The 21,965-nt window shown below is 40.7% G+C and overlaps 3 protein-coding genes and 1 non-coding gene across 5 annotated transcripts in view; 3 read left to right on the forward strand and 1 right to left on the reverse strand.

The window, feature by feature from the left end:
* Positions 1-1,321: 1,321 nt before the first annotated feature.
* Positions 1,322-6,380, forward strand: nkrf (NFKB repressing factor). 2 transcript variants are annotated; one of them, XM_054597539.1, is made up of 3 exons: positions 1,322-1,763; positions 2,160-2,284; positions 3,397-6,380. In XM_054597539.1, exons 2-3 carry the CDS (start codon positions 2,194-2,196, stop codon positions 5,673-5,675), a joined length of 2,370 nt encoding a protein of 789 aa, XP_054453514.1. In that variant the 5' UTR covers positions 1,322-1,763; positions 2,160-2,193; the 3' UTR covers positions 5,676-6,380. The 2 variants fall into 2 exon arrangements, with proteins under 2 accessions (XP_054453514.1, XP_054453515.1); XM_054597540.1 differs by lacking the exon at positions 2,160-2,284.
* Positions 6,381-7,099: 719 nt separating this feature from the next.
* On the reverse strand, positions 7,100-10,260 carry ube2a (ubiquitin-conjugating enzyme E2A (RAD6 homolog)). Its single transcript, XM_054597386.1, has 6 exons — positions 10,067-10,260; positions 8,771-8,851; positions 8,532-8,557; positions 7,884-7,973; positions 7,685-7,773; positions 7,100-7,518 (listed from the first exon to the last, which is right to left on the reverse strand). The coding sequence occupies exons 1-6, from the start codon at positions 10,108-10,110 to the stop codon at positions 7,390-7,392; spliced, it is 459 nt and encodes a 152-aa protein (XP_054453361.1). The 5' UTR covers positions 10,111-10,260; the 3' UTR covers positions 7,100-7,389.
* Positions 10,261-10,936: 676 nt separating this feature from the next.
* Positions 10,937-11,008, forward strand: trnae-uuc (transfer RNA glutamic acid (anticodon UUC)). Its single transcript has one exon. It is a non-coding gene; the product is annotated as a tRNA-Glu (tRNA).
* An 850-nt stretch (positions 11,009-11,858) lies between these two features.
* The window catches only part of elf1 (E74-like ETS transcription factor 1), a 39,123-nt gene continuing 29,016 nt past the window's right edge, over positions 11,859-21,965 (forward strand). Inside the window, exon 1 of the mRNA XM_054597877.1 lies at positions 11,859-11,975. The gene's annotated coding sequence lies outside the window, so the exon portion shown is untranslated. The remainder of the gene's footprint in view (positions 11,976-21,965) is intronic.

The raw sequence follows: 21,965 nt of genomic DNA on the forward strand, positions 1-21,965 counted from the left end.
ATATATAAAGCACAATTAAATGGACCTGAGGGACATTAAAGAGAGAAACTTAATTGTATAAAAAAAGTTACATTCCACATGAGACATTTTCAAAAGCGGCATCTGGATGCCTGATATTAAGGAAGCATTTCCATGTGAAGTTAATGTTGTAAATTATTGAAAGACTAAGGTGCAAAGTACAAATGTAGTGCAATAAACACACACCTAATATAATATTATTTGGCTCGTTATTAGGCTTTATATGATCGGTATAAAATACATGTCACAGTATAAGATAGCGGACAGTGGGACTCAATTAAGTGCATTTCCTCAAGCACTATACTTAATTAAATTTTAAAGTACATGTACTTTAGGAAATGCTGTGCCATGCTATGCTGCTTGGTTTACTCTTTACTTTTATTTGAAAGCTATTGTAGTTACTTTGCAAATGAGAGGTCATGTACACAGTTTAATACGTTCCCTGCATGATTATATACTTATTATGTGTGTGTGTAATACTTTTACTTAAATAATATTGTGAATACAGTACTTTTACTTGTACCAGATCATTTTATACTGTGGTAGCACTACCTTTATTTGCAGAACGTTATAAGCAGAGAACACCTAAGAGGAAAATGTAATCCAAAAATACATTTGTGTTCGTAACGCTGGATAGAGCAGTTGTATATAAATTAGTTAAGTGAATTTATGGAATGGTTTAGATGAACAGATTAAGCAGAGTACAAAGATAAATCTATTAAATAATTTGAATAGTATAGGGATGAAGAAAGGACTGGCCTATCTTTCGACTGAGACAATCATTGCTGATGGACATTATTCATTCCTACAAATACAGAACATTAAATTATGTTCAAATTCTTTGTCATAGCCTTCTTGTTTGTGGAGGAGAAAAGTTGTTTTAACGTAGTGCTTGGTTTCATTTTATCCAAACATAAATAAGGGTTTCGAGTTAGAACATTTGGATTTGTGGACATGAGATTTTGCTTAAAGAAATTTAAATAATATAAAATTATTTGATTTTATTGCTATTATATCTCTTGAAACCCTCTCTTTGCATAAAGTGAAATCAGAGTCAATATTATTCCAGAACAAATTAAGTTTCCCTGGAAGTACTAGTAGTATTAAATATTTACATTAATATCCTTTTTCCACTCGACAAGATTAGCTGAACAATACCTGTGTAATGTTTTTCAAAAGAGATTATTTTTTTTATTTTTTTTGTCAGTAAATACTTATTATTTACTGACACATAAACTTACACTTATAATAATTAAAACTCTAAATATTTCCTGCTTGGTGAACCTTCAGCAGCCCACCGCGCTTGAACCGTCCGGCCGCAAAGCATTGTGGGTCATTGCGGTGACAGACGCCATGTTTTTTTTTTTTACTGTAGCTGGAGCAGAAAATGGATGCTCTCTGCTAGTTAGCCAGTTGAATGGGTGTCTGGAGATCCCAGGAGATCTAGCGCAGCGTTTCAACCAATCCGCCTCGGATGTTACACTCAGAGGAAACAAACGCACATGTGGGTTTATGGATCTGATATAAAACCTTATGAGCGGCTCGGTGCTGCTGGGTTAGCTGGAGGCTAGCATAGCAGCTAGCTGGCTAATGCTAGCAGTCTCTACCGGGGGAGCCCATGTTAGCTAGCTAGCTCAAACAGGCTAGCACGATAATAACAGCCGGTCGATCACACCAACACATGCGCTGCTCATCACCCAGCTGAACTACAGATCTATAAAGCGGACCAAAGGCTACACCTTAAGGTAGGCATGTGACACAGCCAACAAGCCACATGTTACTGTTGATATGTGTATTTTTTAAACATGTTTGCTTGTGAGAAATGAACTCTGTCGGCCTACTGCGTCATTCTGTCAGGGCCTTGTTTTGGTGCAAAATGCATCTGGATTATTATCATTTAATCTCATAATTTACACTTAATTTCTAGTTGTGCAATATATATATTTTTGCACAGACACGTATTGTTAGTTTGTGTTTCAGTCCCAGGTGGTGTTTGTTTTGAGCCTTTCAAGGCAGCATGGAGTATTAGTTACCTCTCCACGTCCAGATACTGTGTGTGTGTGTGTGTGTGTGTGTGTGTGTGTGTGTGTGTTTCATCCATTCATGTAAAGTCTAACTCACATATTTGGCCTCGATAACAGGTATGGCCTGGATTTGATTTGCATCGTGCTGGTGATGGCAGAAGGGACTGACACTGGCGAAATGCCCTCCTTTGACCCAAGTCCTAGTTCTGAAGCAAAAAAGAGACCTACTTCTTCTGATGGCAGTGAGTGTTGATCTGGGTTGTATCGTCTGTGTTTGTTTATGAATGTGTCCATTGCCGTGGTGTCATCTACTGTTTGTGGTTCACTGTTACATCTTTGTATCAAAATACGCCAAAATATATATATTTTTTAATCACACTTTTATAACTAATCTTTACTAAAAAAAAGTTAATTAATTGAGCAAAAAGGCTGATTTGCTGTTTTTGGGCCAATCCAAAAATATAATAAATGCTGCAGTAAAATGACTCAGAGGTGTGTCTCATGGCTTCAGGTTACAGCAATAAGGGCTAACAATGTTTTATAGTTTTGCAAATCCCACCAAAAGTTAAAAACTTAAAACGGCCAATGTCATTATCTGGCTCTCCATATTTCCTGTTATCTCCAGCCTGTCTGTGGACAATTGGGCCTTGTTGTTTTTAGCAAACATCACTCAAACAAGAGTAAAAAGTGCATTTGTTGGAAACTATTTTCAGCTGCAAATTTGGTGATCTACTGAGTTTTAAGGAGCAGATTGTATGTGTACAGTCCACATGCTCATCGTTTTGAAGAAACATGTCAACCAGTGCAGCATGAATTTGCATCGGGGGTGTAAACAGCACCACCAAACACCAGTGTATTCTCTGGGCAGACAATATGGCCCACATCTTACCATTAAAAATTCAACAATAGGGAAAGAGTGTCGTGTTCTCTGTAAAGATGTGTGCACAACGTTCTCTGTGTTAAAGGGAGTTGTTCACTGTATTCACACTTTTCATGGGAATTGTTGACAATAAGAAAAATACAGACGTTCACCAGACTTTTCGTTAAAGGCTCAGATCTGCGTAGCACAACACTAACAAAATGCTCATCTTCCTCCTCTGTAAATGGGGATGGTTGAGGAGGCAAGTTACAATTCTTTGACCTGCCTACTTCAGAAACTTGACCATTAAGTCCTGCCACATCATCCTGTTTGAAGAAAAGAAGGAAATCACACGTACAAACCAGTTTCATTGGACCTTTATGACATTAACCCTTTTGTGCCCATCTTGGATGATCATTTATTTATTTATTATTTGAGTCAAATCGGACAGTCTTTTTTAGTATTTTTTTTTTAACCTGTATTGTGTTATTGCAGGAGACGAGCCGATGAGGAAAATGCCTATGTCAAAATTTGGTTCCAGACCTCGCTTTGAGCCTGTTCACTTTGTCAGTGGTGGAAGCAGCGGAGGAACTGGCGCTGACGAGAAGGAGAACGATAAGGAGCGCAGGAGGAGTGAGACGTTTGGTGCGAGACAGTGGGACTCTGAACACTCTTCCTACAGCGGCCCCAGCAGAGCGCAGGGCTCCTCCTCCCTGAGACCTGCTATTGACAGAGTGCCAGCGTACAGTTCTGACTCCTGGGGTTCCCAAAGAGACAGAGAGACTTATTCATGTAGCACAAGTGGGTTGGGGTATGGAGGACGTTGGTCCACGTCAAACTTTATGGTAAAAACAGAGCAGGACTACTCAGCAAAGTACGACGCCCACTCCTCTCGAGGTTCAGATTCCTATTCTCAGCCCCAAAGATACAATGGATACGGGGCGGGGAGCAGATCAGGAGGCTGGGATTCGGGACGTCAGGGTTTCGGATTCAGTCATCAGGACCGGCCGTCGTCAAGCAGGCCATTCACCAGAGTCTACAACAGCCCGGGCAGGAGCAGTCCCACCGTTTCTCAGTCGGTCTCTTCAGCACAGCCTATTCCTATATCTCAGCCAACATTGGATGAGAAGCAAAGGCTGATTTCAAATGTAGCGTCTGCGTTGGCGGTTGCGTTCAGGGACCCGGTGTTCATGACTGGAAGCGAATCACCAAACTATAATTTCATGTTGAGCCGCAGCATTCAGGCCTGCAAGACTAATCCTGAGTATATTTATGTCAACCTGAAGGACATTCCTCAGTCCGACCTACCGAAGAACAGGAAAGTACCAACAGACGGTTATGCCTGTGAGTTGAGATGTCAGGGTGTGTATCTTGCTACCGGATACTCTGGTAGTAAAAATGGAGCGAGGGACCGGGCCTCTGAGCAGGCTGTTAAACTCTTCCTGAAAACAGTGGAGGTTCGTGTGGTGCAGCGCAAATACAGACACTCAGTCGTCAATGACATAGTTGTGTGCCAGATGCACAGCCCAACGCCGGGCTTTTTACCTGCACTCCGAAACCCAGAGGATAAACCGACACCGAGCTCCAAGGGCCAATACGAGCCTGACAAACGGAAGCACTGGACAGAGTTTGTGGTTATGGACAATGCTCACGACGCCATCTGCATTCTCAACAACTCTGCGGCTTTTAATCGCATGAAGATAGACTATAAGTTTGACCTGCTGCCCAACAGCAGTGCTTGGCTGTGCAGTGTTTTCGTGCAGGGTGAGCTGGTGGCGCAGTCGACGGGTACCAAAAAGAGCTCGAAGCATGCAGCGGCTGAGGACGCTGTGAGGAAACTTCGGCTGAACCAGGCGCAACGACAGCAACAGCAGCAGCAGCAGCAGCAGCAGCAGCAGCAGCAGCAACAACAAAATCAACAACAGCAACAACTGTCACAATACTCCAGAGGAAATAATCAATCAGATTGTGGTGGACGCTTTGGACAACAGGTTGTCAAAAAGAAGCATCTGAGTGAGTTGGTCATCCTGGAAAACTCTGACAATGCAATCTGTATCATTAACGACACCGCTCAGTTTAACAAAGTGACTGCTGATTACAAGTTCACGGTTCTGCCTGATCATCGATGGAGGTGTGAGGTTTACTTGGAAGGACAGTATGTAGCTGCAGGAATTGGGCCCAAGAAAATAGTGAAGCACATTGCAGCGGAGGAGGCCTTGGCCACCTTGAGGCAGACCCAGGCTGTGGTCAAATCCAACCTTAGAAAGGAGGGTCACTGCGACGCCATATCACGGTCCCAGATCCTGGCTCGCTCTGGCGAGGAGGCCATTAGGCAGGAGATCAAGGAAGACAACATCGGAAACCAGCTGCTCCGCAAGATGGGCTGGAAAGGAGGCGGTCTGGGCCGAGACGGGGAAGGTATCGCGGAACCTATCAAAGTGAAGGAGCAGTTCTCCAGAGAAGGTTTGGGTTTGGACACGGACAAAACCGGGAACCAGCTCAGCAAGCGTGATATCGAGGACATCATCCGCAACTACGCCAGTTCAGACCGCCAGGATGACCTCCGATTCTCCACCGACCTCACCAACGATGAACGCAAGCAGATCCACCAGATATCTCAGAAATACGGCCTGCGGAGCAAGTCGTACGGACAGGGACGGCTACGGTTCCTGATTGTCAGTCGCAAAGTGCACAAAGACCAGCTCATTGGTCAGCTTTTACAGGAGGGACAGGTGGGACGATACGAGCTCGTGAAACCTCAGGCCTCTCACTGATGTGCATGCAGGGAAAAAATAAATAAAAATAAAAACAGACGTTCATTAAAACTTCAGTACAAATCACACTCAAGTGTAAATGCTGTGTTTATACTTGTATGTGACAAACTTCCAACGCGCATTAATAAAAGAGAATCCTTCAGGGATCACCCGTGGTTTCTGCATTCCTTTGCCATGAGCTGTACTTTAGCTTTAGCAGGGGCTCTAGAATAAGTGATTTGTCTTTTATTTGTCTCCTGCCATTCCACGTCTTCTATTTGTTTAACTTTTGCACAAGCTTCAGTACTCTGTGGTTTCATGTCCTGATAATGTTCCAGTGACTTAAGGAATTCAAAAAATGAAAGAGGTTTTTGTAACCGAGATCCATTTATTGTTTCGGGACTATTTAAGGAACTTGGCAGAAAATGTCACTGCTTGTTGTTGAACATTGTTGACAGTTTACTCATGAGAGGCATCAAACTGTAGCTAGATGCTCATATCAGTCTCAATGTAGTGAAACATCTCTTGTCTCTACCAGCAATGCTGTCTGCTCTTTCAACACCTGGAGGTCCTTCCACAAACACAAGCTGCATCCATAATCAGAAAATCTTCACATGAAAACTGTAAGCTGTGATCTCTGTTAAATGTCGGACGTGTTGGTTTATGTGAGTACAGTTAACTTGTCTGCTTGTTTTCACAGCTGTTATGATTGAATAAATTTAAACTGATAACATCAGATGGATATTTTTGTATTGTGAAACAAAGACGAAACAAAGACGACTGATGTATATTTATTTTATTTACAAGAAAATGTACAGTTTGTTACATGGGTTACCAGTGCAAAGTTTAATATTCTGAAAACAGACACCATCCTGTTTTTAAACAGTATTGTCAGCCTATTATGTCCGCTGATTTGTAAGATTGTAAAATAGCATAGAAATGTTCTCACACAGCCTTTAAAATGTCAGCATTATGAAACTGTGCATGAAACAAAGTCAAGTGCCCGTAAAGGGAACTAAATATCTTGTGTCTGCGTTGAAGAGGGACAGATATATATATGTATATATATATATTCACCAATATCTAGAACATTTTTTTAAAACTCAAAGGCATGGCTTTACGAGAACAGTTGAGAGAAAAAGTGACCCCCAAAGGCATCTGTTGAGTTGACAATTTGTTAGAGGGCTGGATGTCCATGCCAGATTTATTTTCTATCCCTCTGAAAGGCATTCAAAAGACAGAAACAAACCAAAAGAAGTGAGGCCACAGAAGGAGAAACACCCATGAACAGCTGTTTTTTGTTGTTGTAAATATATACTTTATCTACACAGCAAACCACACAGCAAGCACATCTAATTAACTGTCACCGTGTCACCAACCAGTTTACTTCATGTAAACAGAAACAGGTAGAAAAGTGACAGAGAGTGGCTATTGCCTTCTTTTTTTTTTTTTTTTTTTTTTTTTAAGAAAAGAGTTGGTGCATGTAGCAAGTAACCCAGATATAACAAGGTACATTAACTTTTAACAAACATACGCTATAGCCCAACAATAGCATCCGGCAGGAGTGAATGCCACAACACAACAGCATACAAACTGAGCAACAGTTATGGGACAAATATACTGAGAAGGATTTTAAGATGTGTCATTTTATTTCTGTGAGATCAGCTGTTTTTCCTTGATCGGTTGTTTCTTGATTCTGGGCGGGACACTGTTCGTACTCGAACAATAACAGGGGTCAACAATCACGCCAACTCTGTTCAACAATAGCAGAAACCCTCTTCTCGTACTCCCGCTTGTTTTCCTGGTACAGCTGGGCTGCTTGGCTGTTGGCTGGACTGTTTGGGTTTGGCTCATCCAGTAAAGACTTGAAATATGCAACAAAAAATGTTTCAAATTAAGCTTTATGGCATAACAGACAGTCATAAGGTATACATTACTTGTACTTGTTTAAAAAAAATATGTGGCTATTATTTCTCTTTGTATCTTCAACTAATCCTAATTTGAGGAAATTAGAAGGAATGTTAGATTACCTGTATTGAAGTTAAGATCGAGGAGACATCATAGGTTGGACTCCAACGATTCTGAAGTATATCTAAGCATATGCTGCCATCTGCATAAACTGCAAAGGAGAACACATTATATAAAGCCTTCTGGGATAAATAAGGTATACATGAAACAAAATGTAATTTATGCAAATTAAATTGTTAGTGCTATATATGACAAATTTACCATTTGGATGAAACATTTTTGAGACAAATCGCACTGTTGGAGGTTTATTTGGATATTCCTCTGTGAATTCAATGGTAAGTTTGAAGGTTCCTGAAAGTAAAAAGAAATGGCATTGTATGATTGAAATGCATTAATAACAGTCAATAATAGTAACAGTGTTACGGTGCATTACAGTGATTTAGCCTACAAGAAAATGCTTATATCAATTTGATTTGTTTTTTTCCTGGTGATTTTGATAGAACACTCAAAAACAAGACTAAATCCTTTTTGCAAAGTTAGTGATCAGAAACTGATTCTTTTTGTGAAATTGTGGGAAAAGAAAAGATCGACAAAAGTATTGTATTCAAAACTTTACTATACAGGGCCCACAGTTGCTGAAGAAGACAGTGCAGGAATTAAGTCCAACTAAAAGGTTTACCTTCTTGGACAACTAGTTTTGGTTTTGTAGGACAATTTAACAAAGTCAAGGGTAGTAAGCCATTAGTTAAAACAATGCACCATCTAAAATCTACTCATTACCATACAAATGAATGTCCTTTAACTTCCCATGTCCAATGATAGGGTCCTCACGAATATTTGCTTGAGTTATGTCATAACAGGGTTGGAAACACACATTATTTAGATGTAAAGAGCTTTAAGAGGACTTACCATCTTCAAAAGGTGTTCCCTCAGGTCTGAAAGAGAAGTTAAAAACAGGCTGTCAATCATAGCTTTCAAAAAAGATCCAATTAACGTTTCATACCCTAATTTGATATACTCACAAAACAGGCTGACATAAACTACAGAATTATCATATATTTTAGGGCCAAAAACAAACAGTAACCTTCTGCAAAATAACTAATAAATGCAATGTATGTAATAGGTTTTTAAAAATCTATTTAACTCACCCAAAAATGACGGCATTCCAAACCATGATATTGTTTTCTGATGGTGCCCCGCTAACTCCAGCTGGAGGATCCTCTTGCAGTCTAACAGAAAGAGAAAAAAAAAAGGACAATTGAATCACAAAAAACAGGCGATATTAGAAAGAGAAAAACAGATGGAAGTCAAAGTCATTACTACTTAAGTGTAACCCCCAAGTGGTGGTCTACGGGGCAGGTATTTAATACTAATTAATACTATTAGAAAGTGTGAATGATGAATCTAATGTTCAAATCAGCAGACTGCAAGGCTCCATTGAATATGAAAACAGGAATACAAGAACCATGTTGTATTTCTAAGGCTGGGTGGGCATTGGGCAATGTATGCTGAAGGAGGGCTGAGAGTTGCAAATTGTCAAACACTCCACCATCCATACACAGGAAACATTACCATAATGCTGATCATTCACTTGGAATGTTTGTTTTGGTAATATAATGATAGAAATCATACTGTTGTCCTATTGTAGTGGGGACAGAGAGTTTGTATATAGTGCACCGTCCTATCTGAGGTAAAATGTACAACGCCAATGAATTGATTTAGACAGTGGACAAACCAGGATTAAGTGTTGGCCTCTGTCTGTCAGTAGGACAATGCTGTAGATATGAAACCATGTGCCATAGAGCATAAGAGCATAAGTGCATAAGTGTCTGCAGATTTCTAGTAAGTGCCTGGCAGATGGTTGCTCATCCCCAGGCTTAGATAGATAGTGATCCATCAGGGCCTGGGAATCGCAGATCCCTTGATCACTGTTTGTTTGGACACTGATCCTCTCACCAAACCAGTGAAGGACCATCTGGCCAATGACTTGAATACCAGTCTCTCTTTTAACCAGTTACACAAACAAACCAGTGACCCCACACCTATCACACATGCACATGACCATTAACAGTGTCGGGGAAGGCTTGAATATGATGTTTCACTGTTTAAAACATCGAAGTACGACATCTCTATCTACCACAGTGACCATGAATTGCACAACACCGACGCTGCTGCTCCTCGCTGACTTGCTGGTTACCAGTGTCGTTATTATGGTTGCCTGTCACTCTATAACCAGTCATTAACCAGTTAACACTTCCAAAAACAAGCAGCAAGGACCCTAGCCATAAAAACACCACCGTAATCCTCCGACGTGTGTGCGTGTAGTTGTATTATTATTCGAGTTGTAGTTCAGAACGCCGTCCCGGCTAATGCTAACAAGCTAGCTCATAGTGCTAACGCTAGCTTGAGCTACGGCTACTTGGCTGCTGTTTTCTCTCGCTTACCGTTTAAAATCTCTCATTAAACGTCGTCTTGCTGGAGTTGACATCCTGTTGACACGGAAACCTAAACCCTTGGCATAAACTGTGCTGGGTTATGTGTGGGGAAATGTGTATTTTTCTCGGTGTATTATTTTAACTCCTAGCTGACTAGCCAACGATTGCTAGTTTGTCAAATATTTGGCTGCCTGTGCTAGACTAAGGGCGCTACCATCTGGACTAGACGGAGGGGGGTGTTCTCATCGACCGGCTGTGAATTGGTGAACTGTAATAACCAAATTAACAAATACTAACAGTATTAATGAAGTTAGTATTGTGGAGTATATTTGTGTATTTGTGTAGATCAGTTTCAGGTCGTAGTATACATAGATAGAGTATTTTTATCCACCGGAGGGACCCCCGTCTCAATACTTGTGTTCGTCCAAAGCGAGTTACGTCATATGTTTAGCAACCATATTTAGTTTGTTTTTAACGCTGTAACAGGTCGTGTGATTTTAAGGTGTTATCCCTCCTTTGTTCTTCATATTCGGTTTTTTTTTTCCTTTAACGTTTATCATTTAATTAAATCCATATTTAATTCTACACTTTGGGTATAACTGGTAACCGATACCAACCCAAGGTATTTATGGCTGACATCCTTTATCCACACAGTACCAGTGTAGGACCACTAGATGGTACCTAGCCCCCGAGAGTTGCAAATCACACGACACGACAATCAAGAAGATAAAAAAAAACATGATTGTCTTAAATGCAACGTGTACTATGAACGTCCCCCACAACATACTTGTTTATCAGACCACAAATAACCCAAAACCACGGCCGTGTATCACATCCACATCTTTATATTCTCTCGGGAGACCCGTCACACACGCTCCTTCCCATATGGTCTAGCGGTTAGGATTCCTGGTTTTCACCCAGGCGGCCCGGGTTCGACTCCCGGTATGGGAACGCACTTTTATCCCTCTCCCAAAAGAAATCCCGATATGTTTGTTTTACCATCCCAAATATAAAGCAACTCATAATTATGCACAAAAGGCGAGTGTATACGTGAAACTGTAGTGTATTTACATGTAACAGGATCAAGGCTCGTCCTAGTCTTAGTCTCTGCAGACCCCGCCCGTGTAGGAGTTATCCTCGATTGCTCTCCTCTCACAAGGGCTGGGACCTTCCCGGAAGATGCCCATTTCCACTTTTATCTCCCTGTGCACTTATCGTAGTCTAGTAAAGGAAAACAAACAAAAAAAAAAACTCCAACGGAAGCTTGAAGCCTACAACCACCTTTTTTTTTTTCTTTCCTCCTCCGCATGAATTTAATTAGAATAAATCGTGTTGAGCTTAAAAAGTCACACCTGTGACCGCGTTAAGGTTTATTAACATTAAAGTTAAACCGAGCTGTCGCTTAAATACCAGCTTCTTTGTTCCTGTAGTGGATTGCATGTAAATAACAGCCTATTTATATTCAGAATAAAAAACATGTATTTATCATAATTAACTTTTTAAGCAATAGGACATGACGCGGACACCTAACCTTTTTTCCATAAGGTTTTTTTAATCCGACATCGTCCCCTCGGTGCTTTATTGCTCAACTCAAACCACCACTCCTGATTCCTCTTACTACTACGAGGCTACAGTCAGACAAACTTTGGTCCCGGGCCAATCATTTCCCAGGAAAATGTGACTGCTAGGAATTCCCCACGCATCAGCCCCTGTGGAAGGAAACTGCAACCTTGTGTCAGAAAGCATACGAGCGCAGAGAGGATGGTAAAGCCGACGGGTGTCTGAGGGATGATGGAGCTATAGGACCGGTTTGTCCCACCTTTACCGTCGCCTTGTGTTTTCATGAGGACAGAGGATAGCCTCAAACTGTTAGCATGAAGACAGGACATCTGCTGTGCTGATGACATCTTCTTCCAGGGTGAGTCCACAGTCCAGCATGTTTTATACTTATTACTTTCTTTCCTGGAGCCTAACCTTAACCTAACAATGTAGGCCTCACTATATGTATGTGTACTATGCCTATGTGAGTACCTTTTGGAGTTATGTTGATAACCAAATATGTATTTTTCCTGGTGCTTTTAATGGGAAATGATATAATGCAGAATATTGTAGTAGTTTAGGTTAATTATTGCACTTTTCCTACACTCAGTACACAGAAAATATATCACACTACAGCTAAAGAAGCATGACTAAACTCATATGATGACAATACTTGCCTCTGGTATACATGGCCTGCAGCCTACTACTCCATTACTGTGTCTCCCCTTTGTGTCAGTCAGCATGTGACTGCACTGTGTGTGTGTGTGTGTGTGTGTGTGTGTGTGTGTGTGTGTGTGTGTGTGTGTGTGTGTGTGTGTGTGTGTGTGTGCTGAAAATCCCAACAATTAAGTGCTTCAGTGATGCCCCCTTGACAATGCTACAGCTCTGTGTATACATATGAAAGCTTATTTATTAGCCCTACATAGTCAGAGTTATTGTACGTCTTGACCCTGATACAAAGGGGTAGTCCTTTAACTCATTGAACCTTGTTCATCTACTGTATTTATTATAACTGCCTTATATTTTTAACATGGTTAGATGTTCTGCCTCTTGTTAGAGTTAATTAGTTTCAGAGCTGGAATGTTAGATCAATTAATATATTGGTTGATCGATGGTATATCCACTAATCATTCAGTTTGTCTGTTTTTTATGCGATAATGCCAAAATTTCCCCAGTTCCAGACTTTAAAATGTGGATGTTTGATTTTCTTTTAAGTCTTCAATTAAAGTAAACTGCTTGTCTTTTTGTCTTGGACTGTTGGTTGCACTAATTAAGCAGTTTTGATATGTCAACTTGAGCTCTCAGAGATTGTTATGGTCATTTTCTAACTATTTCCAGATATTTTCCCATAATCCAACGCCACCGTGTGTCACTCATTCAACTGAAGAGGCCTTACACTGAAAATATTCACTAAAATACCAGCGAGTTGCTTTGAGAGTGAGTCTGAAATCCTCTTTTAGCTTCCTCGGAGGACAAATATAAAGGCTGTTTTTCCCAAATTCCACAAATATATGTCTGCAATTCCTGGCAAAAGGGATTTTATTTCTATAGTATAGTTGATCAACTCTAATTTGTGGCAAGTCCAAATGTTTGCCAGATGTTTACATTTTTCAGTCAAGATGCTTGTATCATGGGACGGACAAACACGATCTGATTGGTCGACTGCAGTTGCTCAGTTCAGAGGAGCCGTCTGTGACGCAGAGGGAGGGGAAGAGTTACGAGCTCTCAGCTTGTCAGACCCGCTAGAGACGGGACCAGCTGGACCCGCCAACCCTTCACCCACCCCGCTCCCCCCTCACAATCTTCCTATGGTGGGAACACTGGCAGAGGCTTGTGGGTAACTGGAAACTTCAATCCACTGAAATCAATTATGCAAAGCAAAACTTTCCAAAAAATCATCTTGTTTGTTTCCAGCATGTGCCCCTGTTTTAGAAACATCCTGCCATGCTTCTGCCCACATATATAGCTTCTCTTTTTCCCCTGTCCTCTCTGCTTCTGTAGCTTGAATTATGTACAGGTTGTGAGTGATATGGTCTCTGTCTCTGTGTGTGTGTGTGTGTGTGTGTGTGTGTGTGTGTGTGTGTGTGTGTGTGTGTGTGTGTGTGTGTGTGTGTGTGTGTGTGTGTGTGTGTGTGTGTGTGTGTGTGTACTGTGTGGTTGAGGCTGAAGCAGTTTCCCGGTAGCCTTCTTATCATGTGACAGTGATGTCACCATCAGCAGTCTGACTGAGGGTAATAATGGAGAGCCGGTCCTGTGCCGCTCTCCCTCCAGTGACGAGGATCCTCCTCAGACATTAGACACTTGTTATTGCCCAAGACGTTCCCGCCCGTCTTAATGGGCTGCTGGATATTGATTCGGCAACACACAAAAAGGAGATCTGAGCTTTCATCCTATTTAGAAAGCAGCGCTGCAGTTTCACAAAAGCTTTCAGGGCGGCCTTGCAAGAGACAGGCAATCTATTGCAAATTGGCATATGTGGTAATCTTTAAAAACAGGTTTACCCCACCTGTAACCGTTTTCAGAGATATTGTGAGTATTAAGGAACTATTGGGACATTTGTTTAACCCATAGATTTAATGTTAAGTGTCCACACACGCAGCTTTAAATAAAGTTGACTTGCTTGCTAACTCCTTCAAGTTTAAAACGAGGGAAAAACATTTTCTGAAGCCACCATATGAACAAAATTACGTTCTTAGGTGTAATTTGGTGTAATTTGGTGGTTTAGGAATAACCACAAGATGGCAATGTTTTTATGTTTCCACTAAACAAACAATCATATGAGATGGCTGACACCTCAAATGACTTGCAGAAATGCAGGAACTGACTTGTGAAAAGAGAAATAAAACTGTCGAACTTCCTCTTTTTTACATGCAGAAAAGATACCTCATGTTGGCCTGTTTTTCTGTTGAAGGCTCGCAGGGGAACTGCTGTTTGCAAAGTTCCTTAATTGTACGCTGCGGTTTTTCAACCCCCAGTCTTTTGTCACCTGAATATCACCTTGTCGGACATGTTTGATTGCAGCAGTAAATCGCTGCCACTGGACTCTGACGTCAGAGAGAAAGGAGAGCCGGAGGGAAATTCCACCTGTAACTTCACTCCACTCTCATGCTGTCTGTCTCACAAGCATGTGACTTGGACGAGTCATCACACCTGAGTTTCTCCATGAATTTGGCCATTGTCATGATGTAATGCGTCGTTCCAGTCAAGCTATTTTTAGCACAAAAAAGAGGACAACATGACTTTGTGTTTTCAGTGTGTCGTTCTGTAAATGCAGTAGTTAGTTGTCCTTTTTAAAACCAATCAGACTGATTCAGGAGTTTAAAAACAAACTGATAAAAGCTATACAAAATACTGGCTTCAATGATGCAGAGTATTGCTTTATTCAGTAGTAGAAAACTTACAAAATGAGGCAATAATAAAGACTTTGTTGTGATAATCAAGTGAGAATAGACTGTATTCGACTATAAGCGTTAACAGTTTTGCATATAGGAATAGCTTGACATTTTGGGAAATACGCTTATTACCTTTGTTGCAGAGATGGTGTATTTCCCAAATTGTCAGACTATTGCTTTGAATTAAAATTGAAATAAGACACCACATTAGATTATGTTCCTCCAGATTCTAGGGAAAGTAAGAAAACCCTTAGCTGTAATGTTCTTTGTCTGGAGGAAGAATTACTGTAGGATGAGTCAGAGTATAACGTGTCCACTCCGGCAGCATGTTGACATCATGAGATTAGTTAACCACATTACTTGGATATTTTTACGGTGCCCGCTGAGGTCCATGTAAGTACACAGCGTAGTAAGCTGTATCTCTGATGTATGTGTAATTACATTAAGGAGTGATGGCTTGGGTTGTAGTGAAGCTCCAGACAAAAATAGTAACCGGCTCGGCCTGCAACTTTGGCGCATAATGATATTTCACCCTGTCATTTTTCATGTCTGTTGGAGCTAATGAGGTAGCAGTAAAGTGGTTCACAGAGGCCTTTCATGAGTCAGCTCAGCCAGCGGTGCACGGGGTTCAAAGAGTGAGCTTTTGCTGGAAGAAGCCAAAGGATCTCTCCTCATTCAACTTTCAACAAACTCTTTCAACAAATGTGACTAACACAAGCGAAGACAGAGTTGACAGAATTCACAGCGAGCTCAGGCAGCTCATCAAATCTGCTGAGAGGCGAGTGTCTGTCTTCACCGTCAGTAATTTATTCTTTTTTTTCTTTCTTTTGGGTTAATTTCAAACTGACAGGCAGTCCTCCAGCTTGTTAAATTATTTAACTGCATGCAGCCAATGGGTATTATAATCTAGGCCCTGAGTGACAGAGCAATATGCTCTTAGGGCCTCATGGCATTTTATTAATAATGAGCTTGAGATAAACTAGAGCTCTCGGGTGAAAAGCTGCTTGCTGTTGGCGCACACTGGAGCAGGCATGCTCTTAGCCCCGAATTAGCTGGCTTAGTGACACAGATGGACTTTTAAAAACCCTCGGTGATTGTTTATGATACTACGTCCGTATGAGAAACAGCAGTTTTGTGGTGCAGTGACGTCGCGTAACGATATATGCTTTCTGCCAGTATCTGACTGCAGGTTGCTGTTACAGCCCACAGAGGTGTGATGTGGACGACCTGGATTGTTGGCCTGCTCTCTGTATTTAATAATTAATGAGTTGCAGTGTGTGTGTGTGTGTGTGTGTGTGTGTATCTGGATTTGGCAGCAGTAGACGTAATGTGACTACAACAGCTAGCCCCCTGCTCATCTGTCCAACAGCTACTGTATGTCTCTTCAGCACCGTTTCCAGACACAGCAGGCTGCAACATTTAGCAACTAGCTGTTGAACACAGTGGAGTGTTTAGCAGCTGCTCTATGGAGCCAGATATTTCACTCAGGGGTCGGTGAAGAGCAAAACGAGAGAAAATATTGGACTTGCATTCATGAAATGGCCAGAAACACGACTGCAAATGAACACTTATGTTGCTTTGCATCTGATGGATGTGTAAACAAAGAAAAGCAAGCGTTTGCGGACACTTCTCCTTACCAATTTACGTGTTGAGTTAACAGATCATTACTTTATTTGTACCCAGTCTTTGATTTTAGAGTAATTGCCAACTTAAACGCTGAAACTGCAAAAGAGCACTGGACATTTTATTTTTATTTTTTATTATTGTAAGTACTTCCTGTCGTAAAGCTCTGAAGCTCTCTCAGCTTCAATATGTCTATAGTTGAACTTTGTTGGTTTAAAAAAACCAAAAAAAACTTTTGGTTTTCAAGGAGAGTTTGGGACCCTTCAGGATATGGTATCAAAACAAAGAAGTCATATGTGAGTGTGCACATGGAGTTCAATGCCGCATTGAATATAATTTGCTGAATGGCTGTGGTCTGAGCATCGTTCTCTGCTCCCAGCTGCTACTGAATCACTCACATACAGTTTGATGAGCTGTTGCACACTGAATGTGTTGGCCTTATACACACCTACACAGCTCTTTGTCAGGTCTCTACGTACCACAGCCGCACACAGTCAGCACAATTAATCATGTGTGAGTCAGGATGGTCACTGTCCAAGAATGATGAAGTTTTCATAGCGCTATGAGCCGTCAGCTTATTGAAAAAACTTGTTGCAACAAGGGTGTTTGACCTCAGCCTGCTGGCATGCTTTTAAATCATAACTGTGATATTTGTGTAGCACCTTGACTGCCTTCATTCTTTCCCTACAATCCCCGTATGACAGATGTTTTTGAGTGTTTTCTCCTACAGCAATACTTTGTCCATCTCAGTGGGGTTAATTATAGAGTCCTCTCTGCCCTCTCGTTCACCTCTTTCTGTGTCTCCCACCAGGTGCCCCTGTTCTGTTAGCTGGTGTCCCAGAGCCTCAGCCTCTCTGTTCTGTATTTGAGCGTGTACAGCAGAGATCAGATTCAATCCAATTCAATTTATTTTGCATAGCCCAAAATCACAAATCATAAATTTGTCATCACAACATCCTCTGTGCCAGGACACTCTTGCATCGGCACAGTAAAGAAGACACAGAAGAGGACCTTGATAACTGAAGGCTCCGGCTCCCATCCTGCTTTTTGATACTCTAGGAACCACAAGTAACCCTGCATTCAGGGAGCGCAGCTCTCTAGTTGGGTAATATTTTACACTAAGCTCCTTAAGATATGATGTGCCATGGCCATTAGGGCTTTGTAGGTGAGAAGGATTTTAAATTCAGTCCATTATTTTACAGGGAGCCAGTGCAGAGAAGCTAATACATGAGTAATATGATTTATTTTCTTATTTTTTGTTGGTACACTTGCTGCAGCATTCTGGATCAATGCTGACCTCCAAGCTACACAAATAATCCTGTGCGGCCTCCGAATGCTCCCATATCTCATCCTGTCAAGGATTGTTCTAAAATGTTTGTCACACAGTACTCCAAAATAACTCTTAACTGAGTGATCTGGATTTTAGTGCAGTTCTAAGTGGAGTGGTTTGTCAGGCACAACTTTGTAGGGCATGCTGAGATAAATCAGAGGCATTTGTGTAGTAAGCGGAATAACTAAGTGCACTTCTGTCATATTAACATAATAGTAATATTAAAATGTGAATCTAGCAACTCAAAATTGCATTTGGATAAACAAGCAGAAAGATTAACAGCATGCAATTATCTAGATGATCTTATTTCCCTCTTTTGGGTAAAGAGAAATTCACTGACACAGGCTTTAACCACACCAGCTTTGTGGTGTAAAATATTGCTGTGCTCTGCCCTTCAATGGGGAGATACCGCAGAAAATGGGGCCTTTTAGGGCTGGTCCTGTCGTGGTTGTCGTCCGTATGCAGAGCTAGGACAAAATAGTTTTTTTAATTCTTAGGCTGCAAAGGAAAGGTGTTTCTTTACAGTGAGTCGACAGGTTCACGTGACTCTGCACTGATCCCACAACAAGACTATTTTTGCTTGGGTTAATACACCACCATTGTAGAAGTAAAGCAAGAACACAATGCACTGTGTTAGACAGGCTTTTTGTGTTCCCACACTGCGGGCTGATTTTAATTGTATCCCATTGACATGTCATGAAGCACCAGTAATTTAAACATCTTCACTTTTATTGCTTTTCCCCCAGAGTGTAGATATGATTTGTTGTGCAAATCTGGACGAGTTTGCGTTCAGTATTGCAGAAGATAATTGGAAGGATTGTGAATTCTTCAGAGAGGATAAGTGCAAATATATATTTTTTTGTTGCTGCGTTCCATTAAAATACACAATAACACATTATTCACATTCATGAGGGTTTACAGTTTAGTCTAGATTTGAGGCCATGAATGAGCCTCTCTAAACACTGTCAACCAAAGATGTGTGTCTGGCGTATTATCTATTCAATCCAAACTTTAGAGCAGTGATTGCTATGTTTCAGTGTCTGTTTTTGCCCAAATATCACCTTAAACATGTGAGAAGTGTTTGCATGTCTATCCATCCTGATCCCTCCTGGCTTGTTTTATCTGAAGTTTTCCTTATCTGACTCAAGAGTCAAAGAATACATCGTCTGCAGTTGACTTAACTTGACATTTTCTTTTATATTGTACTGTGCCTAAAACGATAAAAAAGATATTCAATTTAATCCACAGTGAATTAATTTGATATTTGCCTGATCAAATAAAAATGAAGTTTATGAAGTGTTTGAAATCACCAGAGCTTCAACTAACGTCAGGGGATTTCTTACATTGTCATTTTATGACATGAAGCTGAAAAAAAGCCAACAAATCCTCAGATTTGCAAACACTGTTAGATCTGTCTTCACTGTTGCCATTGTCAGTACTGTTTGTGCTGTTAGTACGGTTAGCCATATAGAGAGCTGTGTGGAGGCAATAGATATGCTGTGAATTTCATATTTAGCATTTCTAAGTGCTACTACTTACTGGATGTTTCAGATGCAGACATAATAAATAAGGGTGTTGGAGAAATCTATTGTTTGTTGTCTTTGCTATCCATCCTATCTGTTACGGATTTAAAGTTCTAACTGGAGCCACAAACCACCAGGAAACAAGGTTGCAGTCACTTATGCCGTTTATTTTGCCAGGAAGTTATTTTGAAGGTTATTGCTGATGATGGTTCCATGGTTCTACACAAAGAAAGAAAGAGATTACAACATCTTGCTCAAATCATAATCTTACAAACAAATTAGATTCTAAGATGATCCGTTCATCATCTGAAATATGTCATAAATCCAATAATAGAAATAAATTGCTACTTACATTGAAGGTAATTCAAAAGACACATGGAACACAGACACTCAATCATGGTGAAGGTGTTTGGAGACAAAGAAGAGGAAGTCCTCACCTAGGCCTCTATTTATAACATGGGAGGTTCTACCATAAGTGTAGTGAACATCTCTTGGTGCCTCTTGTGGAGAGGAGGGCAATCAGCCTGCAGTTTCTAACACTATCCATTGAAATATATTAAGCAGAAATTAGCATTTTGGAATGGTTGCAAGCTTGTTTGACATGTTTAATTGAATTTGAAAGACTAAAGTATGTTTATATTATGAAATCATAGTTCATGTGTAGCTAGATTGTAGAGATTCTCCCTCTGTCTTGCTCAGTGAGACCTTACCAGGTCATTCACATGCATTTAGTTTATTCACATTACTGTAGTTCCCCTTATCAAAAACTACAAGGACAGCTCAAAAGATACTGGCACACTAGACTGTATAAAATATGGATGTAGTCTCCATGACGTCACCCATAGGTTTCTAAGGAGAAGGTGTGAAGGTCAAAGTCTCTTGCCAATTGCCATCAAATGTGTGACTGATATAATATTTCACATCACATCACATACTAGCTTAAGAGACCCAAACCATTTGTGTACCAGGTTGTTAACAAGTTTATTTCTGCTGTAAAGTTTGTCTTTTTAACAAATTGGGGTCAAAGAGGACAGTTTCTCTTTTAGAGTCAGTCTCAACTGGCCATTTCAAGAACTGTAATTTTTGACACGTTTGCTTCAAATGTCAGCACCAGAGGTTTCCGCTTGACTGGCACACAAAGAGGAATAAATGTGCTTCTGCGTATCCATTGAAGGAGAGCCATCAATTGTTTTTGACACCATGCCCTCTCGTCTATTTGTTTGCTACTCCTAAGAGACTTACTGGCGGGGAAAATATTTTTTCTGACACAGCTGATTACCCACAATTAGCAGATCACTGGAATGTAGCGCAGTCTCATTACTGGTTTCTTTTCTTTTTCTCATTTTGCAAAGAATATGCTGAATTTGGGTTTCAGGAATCTAAAAGCGTATCGTCAGTCCTGCAGCTCTCTAAAGTTTCCTTTTTTCTTTCACAGTAGATACACAGTGTCAATATATAAATGGTATTTCAGGATCTACAGTGTGGGTAAATTATGGACCCAGAAGTCTTAAAGATAGAAAAGTACCCTGTTGATAGTGAAAGGTGGTGGCACACAATTGATCCATTACATCCATAATATTGACAATGTGCTGAATGCATGCAGCTCTTCTTTTGGGCCTCAGATGATTTTTTAAACTCTTTTGTTTGCGCATAAAGTTTGTTTATCTTTACGGTTTACATAAGGGGAGTAAAATTACTTTTGCTCATGTACATGCATGTGTGTGCTTTTGTATGTTTACACAGTTGTCCTGGATTTTTAGCAGTGATGCAGTGCATTGGCTTTAAGTGTTAATATCACAAGAAGTGAACAGTTTCCTCCACTGCTTCGGAGTTGTGGACAGTGTTTTCCAAAAGGTGATGATGAATGGAGCTTGTTTGGTGTTGCTTTCCCTCACAGCAAGGCTATCAATTTGCTCTGAGGCAAACAGCTGCTTTCTACTCTGAGCTGAACTGTATTGAACGGAGGCCAGGAAGAATTAATGTGATGATGAGGGCACTCGGTGGAGACTGAGAGGGGTGATTTGGGCGTCCGTGCCAAACAGACCGCTCTGCTGTTGCAATTGAGTTTAATGGGTTCATTTTTAAAACATCAATCTCCAAGTCCTGTGTTTGTTTATGTTTATGTTCTTTCCCAACAATCCCAATTTGAGCCAGGTTTTATTTACATATTTGACTTGTTGAATGCACTTCATGGGGCTTTTCAGTGGAAAACATGTATAAATTGATGCACAGCCAAGAGTGAAGACATAGAGTGCTCAATGCTCACCACAGACCACCACTTCCTGTGAGTGTCATTTCTGATAGATTCTTATCAGGTCTATATCTGCGTACTCTAAACTTAGAAGAACTGTGCCAGTAAAATGATCCATGACACATACTTGGCAGCCGATCTGTGACACTTTCTGTTTATTTTAACACCTTAAATGTAAAAATTGAGAAACAAATACCTAGTGCTTGAGTTAAATGTGCATTTGATGATTGTTCACTGCAGGAGCTTTCCC

The sequence above is a fragment of the Anoplopoma fimbria genome, chromosome 4 (genome assembly GCF_027596085.1).
Source record: "Anoplopoma fimbria isolate UVic2021 breed Golden Eagle Sablefish chromosome 4, Afim_UVic_2022, whole genome shotgun sequence".
Taxonomy (NCBI): Eukaryota; Metazoa; Chordata; class Actinopteri; order Perciformes; family Anoplopomatidae; genus Anoplopoma; species Anoplopoma fimbria.

Bases quoted from the DNA above. Each gene is read 5' to 3' on its own strand.
- ube2a (XM_054597386.1), bottom strand. From the start codon at position 10,110: ATGTCAACTCCAGCAAGACGACGTTTAATGAGAGATTTTAAACG. The intron at 7,974-8,531 runs GTAAGTCCTCTT...TTTTACTTTCAG, and splicing joins GGGAACACCTTTTGAAGATG to GAACCTTCAAACTTACCATT. The intron at 7,519-7,684 runs GTAATCTAACAT...GCATATTTCAAG, and splicing joins CGATCTTAACTTCAATACAG to TCTTTACTGGATGAGCCAAA.
- nkrf (XM_054597539.1), top strand. From the start codon at position 2,194: ATGGCAGAAGGGACTGACACTGGCGAAATGCCCTCCTTTGACCCAAGT. The intron at 2,285-3,396 runs GTGAGTGTTGAT...GTGTTATTGCAG, and splicing joins ACCTACTTCTTCTGATGGCA to GAGACGAGCCGATGAGGAAA.